The sequence below is a fragment of the Pinus tabuliformis genome, chromosome 5_2, assembly GCF_031772625.1.
Source record: "Pinus tabuliformis cultivar Carrire ecotype Pingquan chromosome 5_2, CPIR1, whole genome shotgun sequence".
In the NCBI taxonomy this organism is placed as follows: Eukaryota; Viridiplantae; Streptophyta; class Pinopsida; order Pinales; family Pinaceae; genus Pinus; species Pinus tabuliformis.
In genome coordinates, this window is record NC_142306.1 from 785,485,488 (window position 1) to 785,505,285 (window position 19,798).

Genomic DNA, 19,798 nt, shown 5'->3' on the forward strand with positions numbered 1-19,798 from the left:
TAAACTTAGCATTAAACGAGCTGAAGGCATATTATCATAAACCAGATTGATGGAGTATAAGGTAATGACGGCCCTCGTTACAAATCGACAAAGCATAGAAAAGTAAATGGCGTATCCATTGAGGAATAAAGGAAATATAATAACATTAAACCAGATGATTAACCCTAATGGGTACGGCAAAAACATTGTGTAATGAAAACCAGAGGACCGATAGGTACTTTATAAATCTTCATAAGCATAACGACGAGCTGAGAAGTCCTATTAAACATTTAAAAAGCATGGAAAACAATTTGGCAAATATACATATTTCAACTCAAACTAGTTCGGGCACCGAGGCCGTAAACCCTTAACCAAATGTACATATAACAATCGGTATGTATGCCAGGAGCTACAATCTACCCAAGCCCTAATAAATTAAATGAAATACAGGTCCCGGCACGATGTGGCCGACTGAAAATCGTAACCTAGGGTTTGGAACGATTGCAGAACCTGAGACACATAAAACAAAGAGCGTCATGAGACACTTCTCTGGCCAAAGGTCGATGCTAATCCAATCTTGCTGTGTAAACCTTTATCAAATAGTAGAAAATCATTAATCATCGGTAAGGGGACATACCTATGCATGCTTGAGACAGCACATTTATCCGTAAGCGGTAGAAGGCCGACGATGTGAACCCACCTGCACATTAACAACACACAATAATGAGCTCATGAGCAGTCAATACAAACCAATAAGTTCTGAAAAATAGAATGTGTTGTATTCACATATACGAACAGCTGAAGAATAGACAATATGCATGGTGGCAACAGTTGTATATTACCTGAAGCAGAGAGGTAGAAACCTGATGGGCGTTGCAGAGGAGGACCACCGTGCTGGGAAGGTATTCGGCCTCACCAATCTTGCACAAATGAACCAAACCCAAAAGACTCGGGGGTATATGTATCACCCACCAAACCCTTGGGTGAACCTGAGCCCTCAGATGCAAAGAATGAATCTCCATCGTCCATTCAAGCGGAAACCTGGCGCGAAAACCCTCAGCGGGTCAACCGAGAAGTCACATGGCTTCACGCTGGATTTATGCCACCTGGCAAAGGGTTGGTGAGATAGTTTAAGTTTCCGGCAAACACCTGGCGCCGGAGCTGGTTAGGAAACAATCCGGTGACAATCCGACCGTGACCTAACATTAGGTTATCAACCATAAAAGAACAATGCATGTATTGTTAAGGTTTGGTTACATGACATAGCGCATAACACTTATTAATGATGCCTTTGAATATATGTTTCCCTTCGTGAGTAGATGGGTGGATTAGAGTAAATAAGCCATGTGTAATTTTTTTTTTTTTACATTACATATTTATCGATGGGGTCGTGACACCTCTATAGGTTCTTAACAATGGAGACTAGGAGAGTACCCTAGCCTTAGCAGAGCCTAACCCCAAAGGCATCGATAAGAATTGACCATGTTCGACATGTACTTAAGAATGGGAACTAGCAAAGTACCCTGGCCCTACCCTTGTGCGAAATCTCCATCTTCCATTCTAAGTTTTAACTATTAACATAATAATAATAATAATAAAATATTCTTTCCAATATTATTGTAAATTTCCTATATTAAAATTATTTAAAATATAATTAAAGAAAATTAATTTGTCAAGTAATATTTCTACATTTAAAACTTTTATATTTAAATATATATAAATTATAAAATTTAATTTATTTTTTATTTTTTAATTAAAATATAAAAGATAATATCTCTTTAAATTAAAATATAAATAACATAATGATACTTTCGCTTTTAGAAGATGTAGAAAAAAGATGTATCTATTGTATATTACGTAAAATTAATGTAATATGTTACTTTGTTATTTAGTACTTCTTTTTACGCCCAAAAAAAATAAAAAAAAAGAACCCGTACAGGTGAATGTGATTTTATAATTTAGTATTTTGACTCAAATAATTATAATATACTTTGCCTTAGAAATATAATAAAATAAAAAGTTTTGCTTTTTCCTTTATATATTTTTATTTCTTATAATATATTAAAAATCCGATTAATCTTATTATTTTCGCTTAAAAATTATAAGCAAAGCACATCTAAAATAAAAATGAATTAAATTAACATATATATTAAATATTGACATGTTATTATCAAGTAATAAATGTACATGATAGAAATTATTTATATATATATATGAATGGATATAATACATTCTTACATTGCCGGGTGTGAGATAAACTACCAATGCCTTTCACCTGAAAAAATTATATTATTTAAATTATAATTTTGAATATTTAATAAATTTATAATATCAAATTTAACTTCAAATATTTTATGATTTTAAATGATTATAATTTAAAATATTTTTTGAATCTGATTATTATTTAATAAATTATTAAAAGTTAAGAAAAATATCTAAAATCGTAATTTATAATATTTAAATTACCATTTTAAAATTAATTTATTATTTTTAATTGTTAAAATCAGAATTTTCCATTTTATCGAAAAGTCTGGCCGAATTTTAGCGGAAGAGAAGATGGTCTGAATTAGAGCCCCACGATAACCCCGTATGACACGCAGGTGAACATTTCGAGGTAGATGTGGTCTAAGGTCAAAGTGGAAATAGGGTGTCTTGTCCAACCGCGTAACTGGAGTCTGTTTTTACCTTTATGTTCTTTTTACGTTGCAACATTAGCCTCTGGCTCTGGAATTAAGCTCCAGACATGCTGTAATATTGTTGTTTAGGTTGAATTCACTGAAGTGCAATGCGAAATTATTGGCACTAATTTATATCAATTAGTTATAACGTAAAGTGCTTATCTTAAAGTTTTTAGGGATGTATTTTTAAATGGAGTTATTTTTAGTATGTGTTTTTTGGATTTTCAGGTGTATGATAGAAAAAATTGAGCCAAAATTTTGATTTGTGTTATTTAAATTGGTTTTTTTGATTGTATATGGTTTCAGCACTATGAAAATTTTTAGAGCATTTGGATTGTGCATAAATTATCTATCAAACTTATGATTTTAATAAATTCCTATAAAACTTGTGATTTCAATAAATTCCTATAAAATCTTAAAAAAATTAGATAAAAAAAAAACTAAAAACTTCCCATAAATAATACTAAAACCAACTCATTTCTAAATTGAGTTGCTCTCCCTTCGATACGCAAGGAATTGGAAGATCTGCGCGTACTCCCCCGTGTGAGATAAATCTCTCGAAATGATTCTCTCGCAATACCGAGGGCTTTGCAGGTTGAGAGGGCTTCCGAGCATAATTATTTCCGAAGTAATTTTTCGCATCATGCAGAAACGTCCAAAAAATTTATTTTTGCATTTATTTTTGCTCTATTTAGTTGTTGGTCTTTTAATTTAAAATTTGACTTCTCTATTATCTTAACGGGTAGAAATTAATTTGTTTGGAAAAATAAAAACACGTCGTCTTGACTGGTAAAAAAATTGGATGAAAGATTTTTCAGAAAATATAAATCAATTTATTTATTTTTTTAATTATTTTGATATATTTCCTCGTATTTTAATGCTTTAACTAAGAAATAAATAAATATAGTTAAATGTAAAAATTCAAATCTTATAAATTGAAGAGAATAAGATAAAAATTATAACTTTTATTAAATAATTTTATTTTTCAAAATCTTGCTACATTCATTTTCCAAATTTTTAATCAATCTATTTTTTTAATTCAATTTATATGCACTACTGCTATTTACAAACCCTCAGTTCTGTTCAATTATCCTAATTTTCCACTATAAAATATAGTTCACCACTGAAATAACTATATTAAAAACATATTGTTCGATTGTCACACCTATGTCCACATATACATAATAAAAAAAAATTTAAGGTATGCATAGCATAATAAGCTGGCGATACACTTTAAGATACACCCTGTATTTATGTATGCACATGTACTTTTAACGAACATACACATACTTTACACAATATATTATCAGAGGTCATTTCCTATGTTTGTATTTCTGTGGTAACCTTTGTTTTACAATATGCTACGCGGCAATATAATGTGTCGTCGACTGGGTTTGGGTGTAAGCCTTACCCTCATGGCAGAACCTAGCTGTAAGTCTACCAACAGCTATGTATATTAATATGGCGCGACCTTTGGTGGTCCTGCCGCAGTCTTTGCAGGTGCCAACTCACCCTTGCCTTAAAGACATCAGTCCTTACCGAGGCAGGTGGCATGGTCTGGCTCCTTTGGCCATGTGACACCTTGGTTACGGAGATCTCGGTCTTATCGCTTTTGGTTCCCGCCTTGCTTCGACGGCTTGGATCTCATCCTGAAATCGGAGGGTTAAGATGCACTCAAGGGTTCGAGCTGATACATAAACACCTCCCTATAGTCTCGGGGTTCATTTGCGTGTTTAGTCTTCCCGGCTCCGGTCCAGTGTTCCATCTCAGGTTCGATCTCACCAACATTACTTCTTCATTCTGCAAACGCTCCAGGAGCTGTGAAATGCTTGTCACCTAGCCATCTCAGGTACTGGCCTTAGGCTAACAATTTCACAGTATGCATTAATAGTTCTATTTAGTTTGAACGATTTCTTATTGCTTGATTCTTTTCATTGCTATGATATGCAGCTGGGTCATGCAACCCCTCGGACGGGACCAGGGTGGCTACTCACGGCGGTTCAACCCTCTCGGTCACAGGTAGGTTATTAGCTCTTGACACTTTGCCTGCATACCAGAGCTCGAAGTTACAGGTCTTAAACTGTGGTTTTATGGTTGATGCAGACCGCCGCTCCAACGCGGGTTTCCTCGTTCCAATCGCTGAGGTATTTTCCATAGAGAACCCTCACGGTTTGCATCCATGTTGTGGTCTGGTCATATCAGTGAATCGTTGTTAAGTTATTGTTCACAACAGAACCCTGGGTTCTTTTACATATGTTCACGGTTTTTCACTTGGCATACAGTGCTGCCCTTGCGGCGCACCCGAATTTAGATTGTTACACCTATTCTCAAACATTGGTTGCGGATCTGGCCTCAGCGCACAGATCTGGCAACAGTTCTTCTGAGGTTTTCCCCTCAAACAAATATGTACATTTAATTTCCATTCTGGGTTTTACCATTCGGTGCTATTTGTAATTAGATACATGGTATTGTGAAACTGTTTAAGCCTCAGGGCAATTTACGCTTGTGTCTTATATGATTATGTTTCGAATTTTCATTAGTCTTGGTACAGAACATGGGGTTTATCTTATTATTGCTGGTTTTGTTTATTTACATGACTGCAATCGCATATATAATCTCAGGTTACAATGATAGCTTCAATCACTCGCTCTGTTTTTACTATGTGTCCTTCGTAATTGCTAACCTGTACAGCATGCATTCGGTGGCTGTAAACAATATTATTCTTTCCCTTTTCCCTACGGAAATGTCGCACCATAGGTATGTCCGAGTTTTCTTTTTGCAGTTACATGCACAGCATTTCTTGTATTTATACATGTATATCCCTTTCGAAGTTGCAGGCACAGGATTTTGTATGTATAAATGTAACCCCTTTTCGAAGTCGCATGCACAGGATTGTATATATATAAATGTATACCTCTTTTTCCTTTATCGTTCTAAAGAACTGGTTCTCTGTTACCGTGTCCGCTAACGCTGTGACTTAAGTACATGGGTTAAGGAATACAAAATGATTCTTGTTCTCTGTTTGTACAGTTTATCAATAAACTCTGTATATCTAGAATAACTTATCTATTCATTTCCATGTCTTCAGTTGTTTATTCCAGGTAACAGTAGGTTTTATTATTCTTCCGTCGACGGGGTAGCATCTGACTACAGTCGGTGCTCCTCTATTCAGATTCAGAGGTTCTAATCCTCATTTCCGTCGACACATTACAGTATTTAATTGATTTTCTATCAAAGTGTTCAATATTGTTTGTTTTACTGTTAACCTTTCGGTTATTAAACAGAGTCTTGGTCTGGCTAATAAGGGTGTGTCAAGTCCGTTACTCAATAACCAGATCTTGGTTAACCCTTCCTCGTACCGATATTCAGTCTTTGGCTAAATATCTATGTGTAGCTTTGTTTACCGTGATACTAGCTCAGACCCTGTCTATTAATTGACAGTCTGTCCCTTAGCTTAAAGACTACTTCTGTACATCTATGTTATTAATTGACAGTCTGTCTCTTAGCTTAAAGACTACATCTGTACATTTATGTTAATCATGGTGACAGTATCTAGGAAAAATGAAAGACATGTTTTCCTGTTTGACTACTGTAAATTCACCGCATATTTATTTCTAATCAGAGACTTCACAGTTTGAAACCGTACCTGGTTCGCCAGAGTCAGGAATGGTTCTCAAACAAAACAAGTCACCTGAACTTTAATTCTGCTCGTCCACCCAGCCATGAGATCCATCCCTCAGACGGAATTCTCCCCCCGAGCCATCTTGCAGACCTCAAGCCCTCAACAAGATTTGTGCACTCTGTGCCTGGTTATCTGGTCCTAACCAGACTTAACCAATTTCTCTTTTCTTTCTCCTTTTTCCTCTTCTTGGAAAAAAGTCTCTTCTGTCTGTCCCCACAGCACAGAACTTCCTCCCTACAGCCAGGACTTTTCCTGTTTTGGAGGGTAGTTTCCATCAGTTATTATAACTGATCTCTTTCTTTAAGATCCACCTCCTAGAGGCTGCCAGCATTTCAAGAAAATATTTAAATTACTTTAATAAAAAATAGTTTGTCACAGTTTTGTTTTAAAAACATAAACAACAACTGTATTACTGTCTTTTACCACAGTAAACTTTTCACATTTACATAATCTGGGGTCATTACATCTCCCCCTCCTGTGATTGGACATCGTCCCGATGTCTGTCTCCCTTAAACAAATTCGGGTAAGCTTCTCTAAGGAGTTCCTCATCCTCCCAAGTGGCCTCTTCCGGCCCATAGTGCTGCCACTGCACTTTAGCTTGGAAAATAACCCGTTTCCGCAGCCGCACTTCTCTCCGGTCGAGAATGGTCAGTGGTTCGACCAGAACCTCGCCTTCCGGCTCGACCTGCAATCAGCAACAGATTTAGTTATTTCCAGTTTAGGAACAAAGCTTATCTAGAATGACCAGATTAATTCTTACCCGAACATTCTGCCATTGAATCACATGTTTAGGATCGTAGACGTATTGTTTTAATACGGACACGTGAAAAACATTGTGGATTCTAATATGGCTTGGTAGGGCGAGTTGATAAGCTACTGGCCCCACTCTTGCCAAGATTTGAAAAGGTCCAAAATAGCGAGGTGCTAGTTTGGCACATCCGCTCCACTGCAAGGTACTCCTTCTGGGTTGGATTCTTACAAACACATGGTCCCCAACTTGGAATTCTTTGAATCTTCTCTTTCGATCAGCAAAACTTTTCTGTCTGTCCTGAGCGGCTTTTAAATTGGTACGCACTCTTTTTACCGTATCCTCCATTTCCTTGAGCATTTCAGGACCAATTCGTAACCTGTCCTCAGGTCCACCCCAACTTGAGGGTGTGCGGCACTTCCGCCCATACATGACCTCAAAAGGACTCAACTGTGTTGAGGAATGATACCCATTGTTATATGCGAATTCGACCAGGTGGAGATATTCCTCCCATTGGGTTGGCTTCATCATAACACATGCTCTCAGCATGTCCTCCACTACCTGATTCACTCGTTCCGTTTGGCCATCTGTTTGGGGATGATAAGCTGTGCTAAAGTTCAGCTGTGTTCCCAGTTCAGCAAACAATGTCCTCCAAAAGGTTGATGTGAACTTAACATCACGATCAGAGATAATTACCTTCGGAAGTCCATGCAATTTGAATACATTTTGCATGAAAATATGAGCAATTTGCACAGCCTTATACGTTGATTGCACAGGTATGAAGTGTGCTGCCTTACTTAACTTATCCACTACCACCATAATGGAATCATTATTTTTCTTCGTTCGAGGCAATCCGGTTATAAAATCCATGGAGATAGTCTCCCATTTCCATTCCGGAATGGGTAAGGGTTGTAGCAGCCCTGCTGGATGCAAATGTTCCGCCTTAATCTGTTGACACTCTAGACATCGCGCTAGGTACTCAGCTACCTCCTTCTTCATTTTTGGCCAGTAATATTCTTTCCGAAGTGCGGTAACCATTTTCTGGTAACCCGGATGCCCGGTATAATGGCTGACATGAAATTCATCCAGAATCAGCTTCTTAAGATTATCTTCATTGGGTACATACAGCTTTTTATTAAAATACAGCATTCCGGCATTATCCAGCTCATACCCCTGTTGTGTTTCCTTACCAGAAAATTGCTGTACTTGCTGTTTAATTTGCTGGTAAACAGCATCTTGATCAGCTGCTGTTTTTATCCTTTCAAGTAGGGTACTCTGCCATTTACTAACCGAAATCTTGCACACGCATTGTACTTTTCGACTCAAAGCATCAGCTACCCGGTTCTCCTTCCCTTTTAAATGCTTAATTTCAAAATCAAACCCGCTTAAGAAATCAGCCCAACGAGCTTGTCTCGTATTTAAGGTGGGTTGACTGAAATAGTTTGTTAAGCTGTGGTGGTCTGTTAACAACAGAAATTTCCTTCCCAAAAGGTAGTGTCGCCACATTTTCAGTGCATGGATAACAACTGCCAGCTCCAAGTCGTAAGCAGAGTATTTCTGCTCATGTTCCTTCAGTTTCCTTGATTCGTATGCAATGACTCTTCCTTCTTGCATCAGCACTCCTCCCACGCCTTCTTTACTTGCGTCAGTGCAGACCACGTAATCCTTATTAGGATCAGCTATACTCAATATGGGTGCGGTGGTGAGTAAGTGCTTGAGCTGTTCAAAGCTCTTCTGACATTCTGAGGTCCACTTAAATACTTTTCCCTTCTTTTGTAAGGAGGTGATAGGGTATGCTACCCTAGAAAAGCCTTCGACAAATCTTCTATAATAACCCACTAGCCCCATAAAGGACCTAATATCTGCCACGTCCTTTGGTATGGGCCACTCCATTATAGTTCTGATTTTCTCAGGGTCTACTGCAATTCCTTCCTTTGTGATTACATGGCCTAAGTATTGTATCTCCTCCTTGAAGAAATCACACTTACTAAACTTTGCATATAATTGATGTTCACACAAAGTTTGCAACACCAATCTAAGGTGTTCCTCATGCTCCTTTCTTGATCGGGAGTAAATCAGAATGTCATCTATGAATATCAACACAAATTTGTCCAAGAACCGGTGAAACACACTGTTCATCAAACACATGAAGGTAGCAGGTGCATTGGTCAGCCCAAAGGGTAGCACCACGAATTCATAATGTCCATACCGCGTTCTGAAAGCTGTCTTAGCGATATCCTCCTCTTTAATTCTGATCTGATGATAACCAGATCGCAGATCGATCTTAGAGAATACCGTCGCTCCCTTCACCTGATCAAAAAGTTCGTCGATCCGAGGCAAAGGATATTTATTTTTTATCGTGAGCTTATTCAGCTGACGATAATCAATGCACATCCGAAAAGTCCCATCTTTCTTTTTGACAAATAGCACTGGGGCTCCCCAGGGTGATACACTGGGACGGATGTAGTTTTTATCTAACAGCTCCTGCAGTTGCATTTTTAATTCTGTTAGTTCTGGTACACTCATACGGTATGGTGCCCGTGACACGGGTGCTGCCCCTGGAATCAGTTCAATGGTGAAATCCACATCTCTTTTAGGTGGTAATCCCGGTACTTCCTCGGGAAAAACATCTGCAAATTCCTGTACCACCGGAATGCTACCCAGCATAGCAGTTTTATCCTTCTGATTTGCGTAACCCACCTGAATAGCATAAATTTGACATTTCTTCTTGATGCATTTAGCTAACTGAGATGTTGTAATGGGTCGAATCTGTACAGGATGTTTGATTCCTTGTAACTCCTGCTGCTCTCCACGGTCATCCTTATAGTAGATGGTTTTTGTCTTGCAATTCACTAAGGACCAGTGTTTTTCCAGCCAATCCATCCCAATCAGGATATCATATGAACCCAACGGTAGTATGTTTAAGTCTGCCACTATTGGCTGCCCTGCTATGGTTAAAGAGCAATTATTTATCTTGGCCAAGACTCGTCTCTTGGCTCCTGTAGCTAATTGGACCAGCCACGGATTTCTGAACTTTTCAGATTGTAACTTACACTGTTCTACTATCTTTGGGCTAACATAACTTAAAGTAGCTCCTGGATCAATAAGAACAGCTATAGAAAGGTTTGAAATTTTACCTTCAAATTCAACCATAGATGGCTGGTACTCCGCTTGGCGGTCCTCCAAGGCTGCATTAATTCTGGGTACACTGCGTGCCACGTCCCCAACGGTCGATGCTTCATGAATTTGGGATATCTGGTCTGTCCCCTTTCGCTGTGGGCAGTTTTTAACATAGTGAGGTCCTCCACAGCCCCAGCATTGAACTGCGGGTCTGGTCATCCCCTCACCTTCTGGTCTAGCAGGCTGCTCACTTACTCTAGACTCACTCATTGGCCTAGATCGGGGTGCATTCTTTGCAACAGATCTACTATTTAATCCTTTACCAGCTCCTTTACTTCCACTGCTGCGACCTCCCTTGCTGTTTCCAACCATCCGACTACTCTTTCTTTCATTCCACTTTTTGTTTGAAGTATCTCCTTTCTGTTTATTCTGCTGGTAACAGATCCTTGCTTTACGAATAGCCTCATCCATGGTCCTAGGATTGTCAAACTCAATCCTCTCTCTTATATATGAAGGTAAGCTGCTCACAAACCTTTGGACCTTGGCTTTCTCCTCCTTGATATAAGGTACATAACGTAACAGAGAGGTAAAGCGATTAATGAACTCGTCCATTGTCTGCTGTCCCAATCTTAAATCATGGAATTCTCTTGCCTTTTCATCGTAGAAGCGTTCAGTCAGGTACCTTTCTTTGAAGTATTTCTGAAACTTCTCCCAGGTAATGGTCCGTTCACTTACCCCCTTGACAATCTTGATTTCTTCCCACCACAAGGTTGCCTTACCTTGTAACTGGAAGATAGCTAATCTCGCCTTCAAGTTATGATCATACTCGTACAGCTGAAAATATTTATTCATATTTATTAACCAAGCTTCAGCTGCTTCCTCCTGTTCGCCATCAAAATGTGGGGGTTTAATTTTTCGAAATTCCCCCTGCAGCTCCATTCTCTGACGTTTTGAAGTTTGCTGCTCTGGTACATTGTCAGAATGATCCTCTTTGCCTTCTGAATTTTCAGGTTCCATCTGATAGTTTTGTTCTTCTGTCATCCTCTGCTGTTCCGCACTGGGGTTAGATAGAGGTGGATTTTTCCTGTCCGACAAACTCTTCAGAATCCTTTCTTGTTCAACTGTCAAACGTGCATTGTCTTCTCGCAACCGTGCCATCTCATTTTTCAACTCCTGAACAGTTTCCAGGATTGCAAGGTTGGTACTTCGTGTTTCCTCACCCAACTGTACCCACAGTTCTGGATTCTCTCGAGGGTTACTGCCGGTTCCTTGCATTTCGTCCCCTTTCTGGCTTAACTGTTAGCTGTTGTAATTCTGTATTTCACCCCTAAATAGACAGAACAATAGTTAAGTAAATTATTAACTTACATATGTATGCATGGTGTACGCTTCCGCACAGTGAAACATGTTTTGCTTGAGGCCACAGTGTTGAAACTGGGCTCTGATACCAATTTGTCACACCTATGTCCACATATACATAATAAAAAAAAATTTAAGGTATGCATAACATAATAAGCTGGCGATACACTTTAAGATACACCCTGTATTTATGTATGCACATTTACTTTTAACGAACATACACATACTTTACACAATATATTATCACAGGTCATTTCCTATGTTTGTATTTCTGTGGTAACCTTTGTTTTACAATATGCTACGCGGCAATATAATGTGTTGTCGACTGGGTTTGGGTGTAAGCCTTACCCTCATGGCAGAACCTAGCTGTAAGTCTACCAACAGCTATGTATATTAATATGGCGCGGCCTTTGGTGGTCCTGCCGCAGTCTTTGCAGGTGCCAACTCACCCTTGCCTTAAAGACATCAGTCCTTACCGAGGCAGGTGGCATGGTCTGGCTCCTTTGGCCATGTGACACCTTGGTTACGGAGATCTCGGTCTTATCGCTTTTGGTTCCCGCCTTGCTTCGACGGCTTGGATCTCATCCTGAAATCGGAGGGTTAAGATGCACTCAAGGGTTCGAGCTGATACATAAACACCTCCCTATAGTCTCGGGGTTCATTTGCGTGTTTAGTCTTCCCGGCTCCGGTCCAGTGTTCCATCTCAGGTTCGATCTCACCAACATTACTTCTTCATTCTGCAAACGCTCCAGGAGCTGTGAAATGCTTGTCACCCAGCCATCTCAGGTACTGGCCTTAGGCTAACAATTTCACAGTATGCATTAATAGTTCTGTTTAGTTTGAACGATTTCTTATTGTTTGATTCTTTTCATTGCTATGATGTGCAGCTGGGTCATGCAACCCCTCGGACGGGACCAGGGTGGCTACTCACGGCGGTTCAACCCTCTCGGTCACAGGTAGGTTATTAGCTCTTGACACTTTGCCTGCATACCAGAGCTCGAAGTTACAGGTCTTAAACTGTGGTTTTATGGTTGATGCAGACCGCCGCTCCAACGCGGGTTTCCTCGTTCCAATCGCTGAGGTATTCTCCATAGAGAACCCTCACGGTTTGCATCCATGTTGTGGTCTGGTCATATCAGTGAATCGTTGTTAAGTTATTGTTCACAACGGAACCCTGGGTTCTTTTACATATGTTCACGGTTTTTCACTTGGCATACAGTGCTGCCCTTGCGGCGCACCCGAATTTAGATTGTTACACCTATTCTCAGACATTGGTTGCGGATCTGGCCTCAGCGCACAGATCTGGCAACAGTTCTTCTGAGGTTTTTCCCTCAAACAAATATGTACATTTAATTTCCATTCAGGGTTTTACCATTCGGTGCTATTTGTAATTAGATACATGGTATTGTGAAACTGTTTAAGCCTCAGGGCAATTTACGCTTGCGTCTTATATGATTCTGTTTCGAATTTTCATTAGTCTTGGTACAGAACATGGGGTTTATCTTATTATTGCTGGTTTTGTTTATTTACATGACTGCAATCGCATATATAATCTCAGGTTACAATGATAGCTTCAATCACTCGCTCTGTTTTTACTATGTGTCCTTCATAATTGCTAACCTATACAGTATGCATTCGGTGGCTGTAAACAATATTATTCTTTCCCTTTTCCCTATGGAAATGTCGCACCATAGGTATGTCCAAGTTTTCTTTTTGCTGTTACATGCACAACATTTCTTGTATTTATACATGTATATCCCTTTCGAAGTTGTAGGCACAGGATTTTGTATGTATAAATGTAACCCCTTTTCGAAGTCGCATGCACAGGATTGTATATATATAAATGTATACCTCTTTTTCCTTTATCGTTCTAAAGAACTGGTTCTCTGTTACCGTGTCCGCTAACGTTGTGACTTAAGTACATGGGTTAAGGAATACAAAATTATTCTTGTTCTCTGTTTGTACAGTTTATCAATAAACTCTGTATATCTAGAATAACTTATCTATTGATTTCCATGTCTTCAGTTGTTTATTCCAGGTAACAGTAGGTTTTATTATTCTTCCGTCGACGGGGTAGCATCTGACTATAGTCGGTGCTCCTCTATTCAGATTCAGAGGTTCTAATCCTCATTTCCGTCGACACATTGCAATATTTAATTGATTTTCTATCAAAGTGTTCAATATTGTTTGTTTTACTGTTAACCTTTCGGTTATTAAACAGAGTCTTGGTCTGGCTAATAAGGGTGTGTCAAGTCCGTTACTCAATAACCAGATCTTGGTTAACCCTTCCTCGTACCAATATTCAGTCTTTGGCTAAATATCTATGTGTAGCTTTGTTTACCGTGATACTAGCTCAGACCCTGTCTATTAATTGACAGTCTGTCCCTTAGCTTAAAGACTACTTCTGTACATCTATGTTATTAATTGACAGTCTGTCCCTTAGCTTAAAGACTACATCTGTACATTTATGTTAATCATGGTGACAGTATCTAGGAAAAATGAAAGACATGTTTTCCTGTTTGACTACTGTAAATTCACCGCATATTTATTTCTAATCAGAAACTTCACAGTTTGAAACCGTACCTGGTTCGCCAGAGTCAGGAATGGTTCTCAAACAAAACAAGTCACCTGAACTTTAATTCTGCTCGTCCACCCAGCCATGAGATCCATCCCTCAGACGGAATTCTCCCCCCGAGCCATCTTGCAGACCTCAAGCCCTCAACAAGATTTGTGCACTCTGTGCCTGGTTATCTGGTCCTAACCAGACTTAACCACTTTCTCTTTTTCTTTCTCCTTTTTCCTCTTCTTGGAAAAAAGTCTCTTCTGTCTGTCCCCACAGCACAGAACTTCCTCCCTACAGCCAGGACTTTTCCTGTTTTGGAGGGTAGTTTCCATCAGTTATTATAACTGATCTCTTTCTTTAAGATCCACCTCCTAGAGGCTGCCAGCATTTCAAGAAAATATTTAAATTACTTTAATAAAAAATAGTTTGTCACAGTTTTGTTTTAAAAACATAAACAACAACTGTATTACTGTCTTTTACCACAGTAAACTTTTCACATTTACATAATCTTGGGTCATTACATCGATTGATCTTATCATATTGGATCTCTAACCAAATTGTCGTTGATGAATTAAATTACATTGTAATTTGTTTTAAGAAATTTAAATTATCAATAGTTTTGTGCTTTGGGAATTTTATTAAAATGTGGTTAAACTAGATTTGTGATTCGGGAGTTATATTAAAAAGTGGTTAAATTTAATTTATAGATAAAATATTTTTTCATTAAAATTTAGCATACAATTTTAGTAGCTTCTTTTATTAAAATTTAGTGATACAATTTCAAATAGATTTTAATTTTTATTATTTAAAATATATTTTAAAATTACTAATAAATTCAGCATTCTAAAAAATATTTTAAAAAAATTAATTTTGCAAATTAAACAGTTAAATTAGTGTTTAAAAATATCTAATATTTTTTATTAAAATATTTTAAAAAAATACCAAAAAATATCATTTTATCTGTTAATTAAGTTACATATTTATAAATGTGAAATTTATAATATTATTTAAAAAAATATCACCTACAAATTCAAATAACTAAAATTTACCCAAAAGACTTGGAAAAAGTAATTGCAAGTTAAAGTATATTTTATGAAATAGTATTTAATTTTTACCTAGAAAATGTTCTTATTCATGGAAAATGCTTTTAAAAAGTAACCATGGAATTTAATGATGGCTAAGAGTGACCAAGCTAGTGGCATAGTGCTCATAGCATTTGTGAAGCATTATATAACCCCGCTGAGCATCCTTCAAAAACTAGGCTTTCATATTCATTGATATTATCAATGGAATGTTTGAAAAGGTAGTATGTCATGGCAATATTGGTAAGGCATTGTTTAATGAGTTTATAATGTTTTGTATGGTTAATTTTTTATTGGAATTGGGTGAAATTTTTTTTGGAGAAGTTTGATTATGGGAGTGTTTAAATCGTTTTTTTTTTTTTTTAATTGCTGAAATGAATTAAGCACTAACAAAAACTCATGGAAAATCAAAATTTAACAAAAACTCATGGGAAATCAAAATCTTGAAACTTGACAATTATAACTTGGATTTAAAAAAAAAAAAATTATCAATTTTCTTCAAACTCATACCAGAATTTCTATTACTTTTAGCCGAAATTATTACCTGTTTATACTAGCGTATTGTGCAATCCTCATTAAATAGCTACATTGGTGAATACTTCTCGGGTTATATTATTTACATTTTGGTTTTGATATTTGGTCATATTATGCATGGGTTATTTTGGCTCATAGGATAATTCTTTTCAAGACATTTTTGGGAAAGATTTTGTAATACCCTAGTAAATTGTGAATATTCTATTTACTTTTGATAAATTTACTTCACAGAATGTGGCTACTAAAGGTATGATATAAATAAGTGATGAAAATAAATGTTTATTTTCTAATTTTACATTAATAAAAGATTGCATCTAGTCATCCATGAAAATTATAGTGGGAAGAGATGTTGAAAGAGAGTTTCACATTTGGGAAAATTAAATACAATTATGCGAAGAGGCATTTTCCTACCGAGATTCCTCTCCCTAAAGGCAAATTATCTTAGTTAGGGAAAAGGGAGAGAAGAGGGTGAGAGGGGAAAAAGGCTGAAACAACCTTATGAACTTGGATCCTTCTTGGAGGGGGGCCAAGAGAGAAAAAAAAATATAGCTTGATACCCGACAAGACATTGTTAAGGGAGGGAGGAAGTTGCCAAAAAGGAATTCTTGAGTTGGTTGGCCAGTGGAATTCCAAACTAAACCTTGTGTGGTTATTGAAGTCCTAGGGTTGGACCTAGTATGGTCAGTGAATGTCCTAGGTTGGACCTCATTTGGTCTTTGCCAAGCAAAACTATTTTGGATGTGAAATTGGCTCAGTGGGGTTCTCGTAGATGGTATTGATTCTCATTATTTGGGTGGAGAATTTTTTTTGTCCATTGTGATTTTTGTAGCAAGCTAAGTTACTAGAAAGCATATAAGTGAAATAAGTTTTGGAATGTTTTTTTGTATACCTTTATTTCCTGTTATATTGTGCAATGTTTGAGTTTAATTTTGATACTATGAAATGGAAAAGATAATATAATACGATTGAATTAGGTTAGTTCCAAGTCCTAATGGACAATATGGTTATCTATTTCATAACTTGGAACAATCTTGAATTCTTGAATATATAGATATGGAAGGTATATGGCAACGCCTGAAGACAGGTCCCACCGACCTTCCAGAATTAAATAATAATTATGCATCTATACATGTAAGACCTAGTATGGTCTGTGCCTAAATATAAATCCTTGTAGTGTCATATGTAATCATGATAAATGAATTCTTTTATGATGGTATATAAAGAAAGATGAAAATTTTCAAGATCTGAATATGATGCCCATTCTCTAATTCTATAAATATAGAAAGAAAAAGAGAATAGAAAAGATAAGACCCGAAACCCCATTAGGTTAAATCAACAAAACGGATCATATTAGTTCTTAGCGTTCGATAAGCATTTCTTTTCCAAGGACAAAATATACTGTAAATACAATATAATCAAGTATCCAATTGAAATTGAAAAGAAAATGTATACATGGAAATAATAACTTCACAAATGGATTATAGCCATAAAGAACTTAACCCTTTTTTTTTTACAAGTGGACAAAGGAATCCAATTAAAAAAAAAACAAGATCATATGCCATGTATGCATTCAAAACCATTCAATGATTAAATTAAATACATTGTACAATCAAAATTTGCTAGGCAGTAATAAATCAACCCTCATGGGCGATTAACTCAAGGTCACATGGCATACCAGAAAGTCTATTTTTCTAACTTATACATGACAAGAGTTTAAACAAGAGTGGCACCACAATATTATATTCATTTAAAAAAATAAAGAAACCCGATTTCATTTTTAACTTCGGCTCCTTAAGTACCTCGAGTAACATACAAATAAAGACGCATTATGTTAGAGCCTCGAAGTACTATATGCAAAGCCGAACCCATGCTCATAAGGATGAAACCTAACCTGGTAAATTCCAATAAGGGCTCCGTTAGAATACTTAAGGAAAATTACTTAAGGAAAACAAGATCACTACAACAAAAAAGGTCATTGGTGAGGGTCATGTAATAAATCAACCCTCATGGGCGATTAACTGAAGGTCACATGGCAGACCATAAAGTCTATTTTTCTAACTTATACATGACAAGAGTTTAAACAAGAGTGGCACCACAATATTATATTCATTTAAAAAAATAAATAAACCCAATTTCATTTTTAACTTCAGCTCCTTAAGTACCTCGAGTAACATACAAATAAAGACGAATTATGTTAGAGTCTCGAAGTACCATATGCAAAGCCGAACCCATGCTCATAAGGATGAAACCTAACCTGGTAAATTCCAATAAGGGCTCCGTTAGAATACTTAAGGAAAATTACTTAAGGAAAACAAGATCACTACAACAAAAAAGGTCATTGGTGAGGGTCATGCCTATGACGGATCTTTAACATCTGTCACCAATGTCATATATGGTGATAGTCCTTCAAAAAAGGTTGTTGTAAGTGCATATAGTGATGGTCCTTTAGGGTTTGTCACCAAAGCCATTTTTAATGACACTTTTGGTGAGGGTTGTTAAAGGTCGGTCACTAATTCTCTCTTTGGTGACACTTCTAGTGATGATGTTTTATTGACCCTCACTAATGCACTTTTTGGTTACTTTTGGTGACAATAAAAAGAATATCTGTCATCATTGATCATTCCAATGAGTTTTTGATAATGAAAAGTGCATGCTACTATATTTTTTGTCAAAATATAATGATTTAAGACCATTATTGTGGAGTCTTTTTCATTATGTGTCGAAGGCCATATTGGCTAGACTTAGTCAATTTGTTAGTCAATTAGTGTGTATCGTTTCCCTCAAGTAATGACAATATAAATTTCATATGAGCCAATGCATGATTCATTTCTATTAGGTTTACTATATAAAAAATTACCTTTATATAAAGTTCCACTAGTGTGTGTAGGAACTATATTATTTAATACACAATTGAGTCTGCCAATTATATTAATGAAAGAGACCCAACACTCCTCAACACTCTTGGCGCATCTTAACATTTTTTGGTGCACACTAACATTCCTTGGCACCTCACATGCCTTGGAACATCTTTGTACCTAGAACATCTTCCGATGACTAAGACACCCAAGCACATGTTAGCAGGCCCTATTATAACATAGAACTCTCTTAGCCTATGTTGGCATGCCCTGTAGTCCCTACCATGCCTTGAAACACTTTGACATGCATTAACATACATTAGAACTTGGCACACATTGACACATGGCATGTATTGGAACCTATTATTAGTGTCCCTAACATGCCCTTTTTGAAAAATAAAAAGTCATGACTTATTAACCTCTTATGTGTTCATTTCCTTGCTTTTCAGCTCGATTCTTCCTTATGTTTCCTTGACACTCCTTGACACATATTGGCATACCATGGAACCCTTCACATCCTACCATGCCTTAGCATCTGTCATGTCTTGGAATGTCTTGGCACTATTTGGCACATGTTAACACATAGTTGAACTCCCTAGCATGCCTTACCAGTACTTATCATAACTTGTCACTCCCTCCTTGGCATGCCAACTAGCACTCATTAACACTCCCTCGCACACCCTCATATTCATTCACATCCATGCATTTTTACCTAGTGATCCCTTGTGCTTCCCTAACACTCCCTAACACTCCTCAACATGCATTAGCACTCTTTTCCACACCTTATCACTCTTCGACATGCCTTGCCACATCATAACATGTGTATCACTCCCTAGCTCACATTGTCACTTGGCACGTGTTGGTTCTTGTCAAGTATTAGAATGTCTAGCATTTGTTGTGAAGCCTTGGGATGCTTTAGCATGGTTTAATATTAAATTTATTTGAGATCAACTATGGAAACTAAATGAGAAGTAACAGAGGAATATTTGGCACTTAGAATGCACTAAAAGTTGGCACTTGACACCTATTGGCACCTAGTGTTGGTGTTCCTAGCATGATCATCTTGGAAAAGGTAAATCGATGACTTATTAACCCTCCTATGTGTTCATTTCCTTGTAGTTTAACTTGTTTCTTTCTTTTTTTCCTTGACAGCCCCTGGCATGTATTGTGATGCCCTTGTACATCTTGGCATGCCTTA

General features: G+C 37.2%; 1 protein-coding gene across 1 annotated transcript; it reads left to right on the plus strand.

The window, feature by feature from the left end:
• The first annotated feature begins 11,996 nt into the window (after positions 1-11,996).
• LOC149161635 (uncharacterized) lies at positions 11,997-13,037 on the plus strand. Its single transcript, XM_089435541.1, has 4 exons — positions 11,997-12,352; positions 12,454-12,522; positions 12,607-12,647; positions 12,786-13,037. Exons 1-4 carry the CDS (start codon positions 12,056-12,058, stop codon positions 12,955-12,957), a joined length of 579 nt encoding a protein of 192 aa, XP_089291667.1. The 5' UTR covers positions 11,997-12,055; the 3' UTR covers positions 12,958-13,037.
• The last annotated feature ends 6,761 nt before the right edge of the window (positions 13,038-19,798 follow it).

Excerpts from the sequence above, each read along its gene's own strand:
- LOC149161635 (XM_089435541.1), top strand. The coding sequence starts at position 12,056 with ATGGTCTGGCTCCTTTGGCCATGTGACACCTTGGTTACGGAGATCTCG. Across the intron at positions 12,523-12,606 it reads TTCAACCCTCTCGGTCACAG|ACCGCCGCTCCAACGCGGGT; the intron begins GTAGGTTATTAG and ends TGGTTGATGCAG. Across the intron at positions 12,648-12,785 it reads TCCTCGTTCCAATCGCTGAG|TGCTGCCCTTGCGGCGCACC; the intron begins GTATTCTCCATA and ends CTTGGCATACAG.